This window comes from Mauremys reevesii, linkage group 25 (genome assembly GCF_016161935.1).
Source record: "Mauremys reevesii isolate NIE-2019 linkage group 25, ASM1616193v1, whole genome shotgun sequence".
NCBI lineage: Eukaryota > Metazoa > Chordata > Testudines > Geoemydidae > Mauremys > Mauremys reevesii.
In genome coordinates, this window is record NC_052647.1 from 10,765,344 (window position 1) to 10,775,054 (window position 9,711).

Here is a 9,711-nt window from a genome sequence, read left to right on the forward strand (position 1 = left end):
TGACATCCGCCTTACGTGATTGGGCTAAAGAGAGGGGCGCTGATTGGTTCGTTGGATTATGGGGCGCAGCCAGCCTCAGTTCCGTCCAAGGGGCCCCTGATTGGAGTCGAGGTTCACGCTCTGGCCGCCCATTGGTCCCGGTGCCTGCCATTCCCCTTGAGCGCGAGCGGGACCAGCGTCCCTTACGGGGACGCTCTCGCACTCCCAGCGTGCCTTGCGCCAGCAAAGCGCTCGCTCTCCCGACACCCCCTGGGGCTGGGGCTTGTCCCGTCGTGCCCCGCGGCCGGCGCTGGCTTTTCCCGACACCCCCCGGCGCGCGGCGGCGGCGGTCTCCGCGGACAAGATGGCGGCCCGAGGGGGACGGGCGGCGGCGGCTCCGCAGGGCCCGGGCGGCGTCAACGTCTTCGCCAACGACGGCAGCTTCCTGGAGCTCTTCAAGCGCAAGATGGAGGCGGAGCAGCGGGGGCGGGAGGCGCCGGCCCAGGGGGGGCAGGAGGCAGCGGCCGCCGGGACGGTGGGGCCTGGGGAGGAGCCGGCAGCAGGGGCGGCCCCGGGGGACTCCGGGACTGAGCAGCAGCGGCCGCCGGAGGGGAAGAAGAGGAGCGGGAGCGCGCTCAGCTTCGTAAGGACCCGGGGCCCCGCTCCCCGCGCCTCGCCCCCCCCGCCCCGCTCCACAGTCTGTTATCCGCCCCCGGTTCCCATCCCAGCCACCCCGGCCTCCGCCCCGTTCCCATCCCAGCCCCCGGCCTCCGCCCCCGTTCCCATCCCAGCCACCCCGGCCACCGCCCGCCCCCGTTCCCATCCCAGCCACCCCGGCCACCGCCCGCCCCCGTTCCCATCCCAGCCACCCCGGCCACCGCCCGCCCCCATTCCCATCCCAGCCCCCGGCCCCCGCCCCCGTTCCCATCCCAGCCCCCGGCCTCCGCCCCCGTTCCCATCCCAGCCCCCGGCCCCCGCCCTCCGTTCTCATCCCAACTACCCCGGCCGCCCCCGTTCCCATCCCAACTACCCCTGCACCCTCCCCTTGCCTCCGCCTCCCCTCGTTCCCATCCTAGCTACCCCTCCCCGGCCGCCCGTTCCCATCCCAGCTACCCCGGCCCCCGGCCACCCCCGTTCCCATCCTAGCTACCCCGCGCCCGCCTCCCCCGTTCCCATCCCAGCTACCCCGGCCTCGCGCCCCGTTCCCATCCCAGCTACCCCGCGCCCGCCTCCGCCCCGTTCCCATCCCAGCTACCCCGGCCTCCGCCCCCGTTCCCATCCCAGCTACCACCGCCCGCCCGTTCCCATCCCGGCTACCCCCGGCCTCCGCCCCGCTCCCCGTTCCCATCCTGGCTACCCCGCGCCCGGCCCCCGCTCCCCGTTCCCATCCTGGCTACCCCGCGCCTGGCCCCGCTCCCGCGGCCCCACTCCACAGTCTCTTTCTCCTGGTCCTCTCCCATCCCATCTACTCCTCCCTGGCCTCTGCTTCACAGTCTCTGTTGTCCCCTTCCCCCGCCTCTCCCATCCCAGCTATTTCCCCCTGCTCCCATCCTACCCCATCTCCCCCCCGCCCCGCTCCACAGTCTGTTATCCGCTCCCTGGGGCCTCTCCCATCCCAGCTACCCCTGGCCCCATTCCCATCCCAATTATTCGACTCACCAACTCACCATTCTCTCCCTCCTACACCCCCCCTTGTAGTCTTACTGTCTCCCCGGGACCTCAAACCCCCCATCCCACTCTGTCCCCGGGAGACCCTGACCCCCTTTCTCCTTATCTTCCTCTCTTACCTACTATGGGGTTTTGCACCTGTTCTTTTGCTTCCATCACTCTCCTCTCATTCCCAGGGCCTCCCCTGCTCTCTCCCCACCCCAGGCCTTTACCTTCTTTCTCCTCCAGGGCCTCACCCCCCCCCTCCTCCTTTATCAGCCCTGTGGACCTCAAACTTTCCCATTCCATGGGGGCCTGTGCCCAAATCCCTGGCACCTCCTTTTACTGTATAATTCCTCCCCACCCCTTCACTGGAGGTTCCACTCTTCCCTTTCTCTATCTCCTCTCTTCCCCTGGATATTTATCTACTCCCTGGACCACCTATCCTGCTAGCATCCCCATCCTTATTCTCTGAGCCTGCAGCCTTCCCTCTCTTGTCGCTCTTTGTGGGGTGCTTTTCTTCCCCCCCTCCCCCCCCCCCCGCGCTCCTGATCCTCTTGCTGCTTTAGGATCCTCTGCACATGAGGAAACCCATATTTCCCATCCTCGTTGCCTTTCCATAACAGGGGTCTGCTTTCCCTTACTCAGTGTCCTTATTCCACCCCCACCAGGAGGCAAGTCCCCCTTGCTGAAGGCAACTCCTCCATCCCACATGAAAAGTCTTTCCTCCTCTCCCTGTCCCTGTCAGTGGCATTTCTTTCTCCCTCCAATGCCTGGTAGTAGGTGCCCCGAACCTGATTTGTCTTTTGGAGAAGCTGTGGCTGCATCTCACAGAGGTTATCCTTTTCCATTCCCCACACACACAGCTTCATGGATTAGTTTCAACTACACCTCTACCTCGATATAACGCTGTCCTCGGGAGCTAAAAAATCTTTATAGGTGAAACCGCATTATATCGAACTTGCTTTGATCCGCCGGAGTGCACAGGCCCAGCACTGCTTTACCGCGTTGTATCTGAATTTGTGTTATATCGGGGTAGAGGTGTAGTTGGCTGTGCGCATGTGCCAGGACCAGAGGAGAAAATGTTAATTGCTGGAGTCCGCAAAAATTCTTTGTAGAACTTGAATGGCCAATCCTGGGCTCAAGCTGATCTGGTGTGTGCTCTGAGTGCCCATTAAGGAATGAAGTCGTTACTAGAGCTTGTACTTCATCAAGGCTGCCCCTGTATCAGATGGCTAATAAATCCTTGGGGTTTATATAATGCTTCAGAACATTGCAGTGCTAAGTAGCTAATTCTGAGTGCTCCTTAGAGGTAAGTATTATCCCTGATTTTGAGCCAGGGAAAGAGAAGAGAGACTGCAAGCTGACGAAAGCCGCCTTGGGCTAGTAGCAAAGCTGGATTAGAACCTGGTAGGCATGTCTCCCAGTCCAGAGTCGCAGCCCCCTGCTCTTGCTTCACAGATTTGAGAGAATGAAGCGGTAAAGGGCCCACAAATGCTATGAGTTATTGCCGATACTTGCTGTATTTATAAAATAGAGGCTCTGGACGAAGCTGCTTTCCAAGGAGAGTTTTTTAGGGCTACAGAAGAAACTTATTCCAGCAATGACTTTTTCACTTCCTGGCATGTGGGTGGAATTACCTCTTAGAGACGTTTTGCTGATTAGTTTTTTTAAACCCCTGGATCTTTACATCTTAATTGACTACTCTTCAGAGTAACGTGTCAAAGGAACTCTCTTGCATCCCGGTTGTGCTTCCTTAACCATTATTAGCGCTGTTCCCCTGCTGTGCTTGGGAGCTCGTTAGCTGTAACTTCGGAAGATTGCAATGATACTAAAGCAAATCCCCTGCCCTTCCATTACAATATCTAGGTCACTTACCAAACTCTGATGGGGCTAAATGCACCGTAGGGCCCTGTCCCCACAAGAGTTTGAACTATGCTAGCTACAGCAAAGGTCAGAAACAGTTGTCAGGGGCTGGATGGAGACAATAAATGGAGTGAGATAACATAATGCTACAGTTATCGGCTGTACAGGTGGTGATGGGGGTGGGTAAAAACTGCCGTTGTGTTTGCAAATGTTAAACAGGTGCAGAGATTCAACTGCTTTGGGCTTCAGCGTTCAGAACTGGCCTCCCCAGTTATTAATACCCCCCTTCCTCCCTGCAATGCTGGTCACTCACAGCGCCCTTTGAAACCCCCTAGTAGAGTACATTGACTAGTCAGGAAGGCTAAGATTTTTCTGTCAGAAATTTTTAGTAAAAGTCACGGGCAATAAAGAAAAATTAACGGAAGCCGTGACTCATGACTTCTACCAAAAATACCCATGACAAAACGGGGTGCTTAGCTGCAGGGTCCCCCCACAGCAGTTAAGGAGCTGTGGGGGGACCCTGCAGCTCCCGGCTGCCACAGCCTGCAGTCACGGAGGTCGCTGGAAGTCAGATTCTGTGACTTCCACGACCTTTGGAAAAATAGTAGCCTTAATAATCAGTAGCATTGCTGGCCATCCGGGTGCCTGCTTAATGCATAGGATAGGCCTCGATTCACCAAGATATTAACATTATTCTCTAATGAGGCTGTTAATAGGCAAAAAATGTTATTCATGTGCCTGTGTACCTTGCTGAATCGGGCCCGAGCCAAGGTAAAGCTGCCTGCTCTGTGGCATTCAGGACAGGCTTTGGTACTGTGTTTTTCTATTCCCTTCATGTTGAACGCCGCCTTACTGTAGGGCACTTAGCGAGAGCTGTTTAACTGCCGTGTAGACTATAGCCACCCCATGGGATGAATTTTGCACATTTACTGGTACTAAACCCTGTTTTTGGATTTCATGTGCAGGCCAGCAAGTGTCTGAACATAGTACAGTAGATCTCTGAAAACTAGACCTGGGTGATGATAGAGGCACAAATCTGATCTCCCTGGTGTGGAGCTAACAAGGCTTTTATTCATAGAAAACCGGTCTGCAGTTTCAGTGTGTCAGGTAGCACCGAGAAGCAAAAACCCATTTTCCCTCTGCCTGCTCTAGCTCAGGATCAACAGGGATTTTAGAGAATGAAAATCCAAGTGCGAAGGCTGTGGAGGAGGGTTTCCTGCCCTTTACTTTGTTGTGTATTAATTGGCTATGAAGCACCAATCGCACACATTGTGCTATAAAGCCCTGCCTCCATGCTGTCACATTCCTAGCACGTGTTGGGCCTGGTAGCGAGGGAGATGGGCTGTCACCCGAGGCTTGCAGTACTATTGCAGCTTGGCTGAAACCGGGAGCTGGGATCTCCTTTTTTGGGGTAGCTGGAAGCAGGGATTTCATGGCATCTTGCCTTGCTCGAAAGTCCTTTGGATAGTCAGATTCAGACTTCGGTGAGCGGGAACAGGAGCAGGGTTTCCCCAAGGCTGTGGTTGGGAATCCCAGCAACCTGACTGGATGTTGGCTATGAAGGAATGACTGACTCTTGGAGAGAATTATTCTTATGCAAAATGTTTGTCTTCCCCTGATTTCTACTTAGCTAATTACTGAATGTACATAATCTCGACCTACATCATTGCATAAAAATAATACCCCACCTGCTTTATAAACTTGCTGCAGAGATTTCTAGAGTGCCCAGAGCACTTCCTCAAGTCTGTGAAAAATCCACATTGCTCTGCACATGGGGCAGCAGTTTAACAGCAGATGGGTGTAGAGAGCTTCATGCACTAGGCTGTGCAATGCTCAGTGTCCCCTACTGATGCTTGTCCATGTCTGTAGGTGAAACCACCTAAGGCATATTTGAGGTGGTGGAAGGGGGATACGTGAGGCTCGAAAAATGAAAGTTTCCTTGAGGGACAGCCCTGCTGTATTGGCTTGTATTGGGATGGGGAAGAACTCTGGGTTAGGATTCCGGTTCCCTTGGCATCTGCTTGCGTTCGGAGTAAACCAAACAGTGTGTCGGTAGCCAGCTGTTGGAAGTGCGTTTGTCTTCTCCTAGCATCTGTGGCTGTGTTGGGGAGCGCAGGCTGCAGGTAACGCTTGGCAGCTTTATTCTGAAGAACAGGCGTGACGCGTTAAGATGATCTAATTGAAGGACTCCCTATTCCATTATATAGTGGGCAACATTACCCTTGCAGCTGCCAGGGCTCGTATAACGGTTGCAGTCTTCTGTCCCTTCACCCAGGTGGGCAAGCGGAGAGGTGGCAACAAACTAGCCCTGAAGACAGGAGTGGTAGCAAAGAAGCAAAAGACCGAGGAGGAGGTAAGTGGCAGTGTTGCCTAGTGGATAGCCACTGGACTGCAACTCGGGAGACCTGGTCTCTGTTCCTGGCATCGCTTTGCTGAGCGCCCTTGGGCAATTCATGACCCTTTGTGCCTCCATTTCATCATCTGTAACATGGGGTGATACTGATCTTTAAGCGCTTTGCGATCTCTGGAGGGAAAAACACTAGAGAAGAGCTAGGGATGACCGTAGAACCTCTATTTTACGAGCCAACTGGGAACCGAAGAGTTCATAAATTTGATGATCTCAAAATGACAGTAGTTTCTGGTGCATAGGTTGCAGTATCGTGCCCTGCATAGCTTGCTTGCTTGTCCTTCAAACTGCCGCAAAGCGGTTTCCAATGCATTGACGGCATTGGAATGTGAAGGATGTCGACATTGTTATTCGTCGACATCACTTTCGTTACACAAATCATCCCCCCCAACGTGGGATGGGGAAATCACGTAACTGGTTGGTTGTAAGATTGGTGTTGTAAAACACAGGTTCTACTGTAAGATTTATTACTAGTGATTGTAAATGTTCTTGAAAGATCAATCAAGGAGCATTTCTGGGCAGCGGGTTCTGGAGTGAAATGAGTTCTGAGTGGCCCTGTGCTGCTTGGAGGAGACTTTGAGCTCACCTATTCTGGGGCTGGGTTAAAGGAGACTGACTAAGAGTGTCTCCGTGGAGCGTTGGCTCCGAATGGCTATTCTGGGTTAGTTGCCCATGTATTGAAGCCGTTCTGTCCATGTGGACACTCCAAGTGTGGAATACGCGGGCCTGCTTGTGTTTAGATTAATCCACTTCCAACATGGCAGTTCCAGGCTGTTTCCCTGTGCAGATAAGCCCCCAGTTAGAAGAGTCTCTGAGCTGCTCCAAGTTACTCTCTGCTTCCCAGGGCCACAGGAAACAGTGTATCTGCAGTGCTACCTCGCCATAATCCCATCCCACCCCTGGGCTGAGGGCAGGGTGGGTCATTGTAGAGCCTTGTGGTAATTGTACACCAACGTCCTATGCAGCGGGAGATTTGCAGGGAGTCACTTGTGTGCCCTTTCAGCCATCAGTGGTGAACGCGGCTTCAGTGTAACAGTTTCAAGCTATGTGTGGGATTAGAATAGAGGTTTGCATGCCAGGTCTCCTGGGTTCTATTCCCGGCACGAGAAGGGGGCTCTGGTGCTTAGAGCAGAGGTGGGGCAGGGAATCAGGGTTCTTCGGGTCTGTCCTCCCCTCTGGGAGGGGTGAGTGGGGCCTAGCGATCAGAGTTGGGAGTCAAGATTCCTGGGTTCTAGTCCTGCCACTGGCTTGCTGTGGCCTTGGGCAAAAGTCGTCCTGTCCGTGTCCCTGTTTGGGATAACAGGCTACTTTATCTGGCGAGGGCATTGGCAGGTAGCGAATTAGTACAAAGCGCTTTGAAAATGAAATCACTCAGTGCACGTGTCTTGGTTACAGCCTTTGAAGCGCCCCTCCTCCCCCCTGCCCCTCTCTCTCTCTCTCGCTGCAGGTTTTGACAAGTAAAGGAGATGCCTGGGCCAAATACATGGCAGAAGTGAAAAAATACAAAGCCCACCAGTGTAGCGATGACGACAAAACGAGACCCCTTGTTAAATAGCCCTTCTTTCTGCTGACTTCCACGAGGACGCTCTGTTGTACATACTTATTTAAAACAGCGAAGGAGGGTAGCTAGGCACTGTGAACTTAACACAGCTGTTCCTAGCGTTGGCTCCGATGGATGGTTCCCACAGACGTTTTTTATCTATCCAGGCGCACCGAGACTTTCATTAGTCTGTCGTTTACTTAGTTTTGGTTTTCGTTGGTTCCTGCTGGGAAGTACGGACTCTGAATTAGTTGTAGCTTTTATTTTTTTTTAAAAGAATCCAAAGTAGTGGAATCCCGACAATGTTGTGTATTTCTGCGGCTGTCAAAGCAAAATCTAATCACCAGCTCTCGCGTGTGAGATACAACTCGCTTCCACATCCGTACACAACCAAGAACCTGTCCCACCATCCCTGCTCTTCCCTCTCACCCACTGAGGACTCCAGCCGTCTCAGCAAGTTGAGCTTCATACTAGCTAACTTCTTTGAGTAGAAATTGTAGGCGGTAGATGGCGGGCGTCAAACTCCATTATTAAAGGTAAATGTGGATGCCGCAGTTGCATTTACTCATTAAAGACCTTGGATATTTTTAAGCTGCTCCTGCTTTGTTGGGTGTCTTTGATGCCAGTGCTACATTCCCTGCAGCCTTGTTGGAGGGTTCCCAGTTGGTTCCTCGCAATACCTTTGTTCTGTTACCCGACTCAGCGTTTTCAGGACCAATCAAGGGTTACTGGGTCACCGTCTCGTGTGGTGGTTTCCATGTATTTATTCTGTGATGCTGGTGTCTCTCCCCAGTTCCTTCACACAACTTCCAGCAGTTTCAGGCAGCCTGATCGCTGCCTGCCTAACAAACTCCTGCGACTGCATCCCCACAGTTGCTATCTGTGTAATGGGAGGGGTGTTTCTCAGAACTAGCGGAGTGAAAGGGAGGCCTCTGGTCGCTCCTGTAAGCTGAGCAGCGTGAAACCTGGCACCAGCGGGTGGTCTAATGATGTGCCTAGGGAGGGGAAACCGATGAAGCATTAAAAACTTGCTATTGAAGATTCAAATCAACTGTGGCAAGGCCTGGGCCATGTCCTCATGGTGGGGATTGCACTAAATCAGAGTGGCTGAGGGACAGGAGCCATAGGGCTGGCTGGAACTCAGACCCCTGGCTTGCTGCAGCTGTGACAGTCATTTCAACTCAGCCTTTTCCCCTACTCATGAGATACTTACTTCAAAGTTGGGAGCAGCAGGAGCGTTTCTACAGTGCTTTGAAGTCTTAAACTCCAGCTGTTGGCAGTGGTGAAGGCTGCAGATGTTGCTAGCGAGATCTGCCAGGTGGAGGCCATCTCAAACTAAATACCCACCTGTAATTAAGTGACAGCTTAACGGCAGGGCCTGTAGCGTGTAACCCACTGCTTTAGCCTGAGGGCCTCTGCTCTGGGCTTTTATTTCCCCAACAAGTGGGGGATCAAGTTGGGTTTAAATCTTGGGCCCATTGTGCCATTTTCAACCACTTGCCTTCAGTCGGCTCTTCTTACCTGTTCAGTCAGCACCTGGAGATGCTCTGACCTAGCAGCAGCTTTGAGGATAGAGCGGTGCAGCTGCCAATTAATCCTGGAATATTTTGGGAGCCAGATTTTCTCCATGGATGGCCCTTGCCATGAGGAGCTGGGGGAAGGGTGTGGTTTCCCATATTTTCTCTACCAGTCAGGGTGGGAGGGGGAAGCTGGATCCCCTAAGCAGTAGAGATGAGTGACATGAATCTCCCGTGGCTTAGAGTGGGTATCGTGGCCGACGTAAGGCTTTAAGTAGACGGCTGGGCCTTGGAGCTGCTGTGACCTGTCCACCTGATTCATCCCTCTTTGTATCACTCTTACGGGCCAAGCTCAGAACCACTGACAACTTTTTCTTAAGACTGACTTTTTAAAATAAACTCCTGTTGTACATACTGCTGTGTCAGTAGGTCTGTTTCACAGGAAGTGTTGCTCTGTTTCCTGTCTCTGCTTTTGCTTTTGCCTGTGTAATTAATTAGCTGTCGTCTGCCCATAAAGCCATTAACAGGTACAGCCCCTGTAAAGGGAGTGCAGTGAGCTGTTGCTGGAGAAAGAGGGTGGTACCTATCTCCTGGGGGATGGGGGGCTGAGGTAAGTGCTCTGAGCTGATTGGGTAGAAGGAGCTGTGGAAGTAACGTGGGGGTTATGTCTACATGGCACCATTAACTCAGAACCCTCCCAAACCCCATTTCTGTCCCAGAGGAGTGTCTGAGGGTGTTTTAAGGCCAGGCTAGCT

The 9,711-nt window shown here is 53.4% G+C and overlaps 1 protein-coding gene across 1 annotated transcript; it reads left to right on the top strand.

Annotated features, from left to right (window-relative positions):
* Positions 1-225: 225 nt before the first annotated feature.
* Positions 226-9,370, top strand: TRIR (telomerase RNA component interacting RNase). The gene is made up of 3 exons (XM_039514257.1): positions 226-622; positions 5,768-5,845; positions 7,347-9,370. The coding sequence occupies exons 1-3, from the start codon at positions 344-346 to the stop codon at positions 7,452-7,454; spliced, it is 465 nt and encodes a 154-aa protein (XP_039370191.1). The 5' UTR covers positions 226-343; the 3' UTR covers positions 7,455-9,370.
* The last annotated feature ends 341 nt before the right edge of the window (positions 9,371-9,711 follow it).

Excerpts from the sequence above, each read along its gene's own strand:
- TRIR (XM_039514257.1), top strand. The coding sequence starts at position 344 with ATGGCGGCCCGAGGGGGACGGGCGGCGGCGGCTCCGCAGGGCCCGGGC. Across the intron at positions 623-5,767 it reads GCGGGAGCGCGCTCAGCTTC|GTGGGCAAGCGGAGAGGTGG; the intron begins GTAAGGACCCGG and ends CCCTTCACCCAG. Across the intron at positions 5,846-7,346 it reads AGCAAAAGACCGAGGAGGAG|GTTTTGACAAGTAAAGGAGA; the intron begins GTAAGTGGCAGT and ends CTCTCGCTGCAG.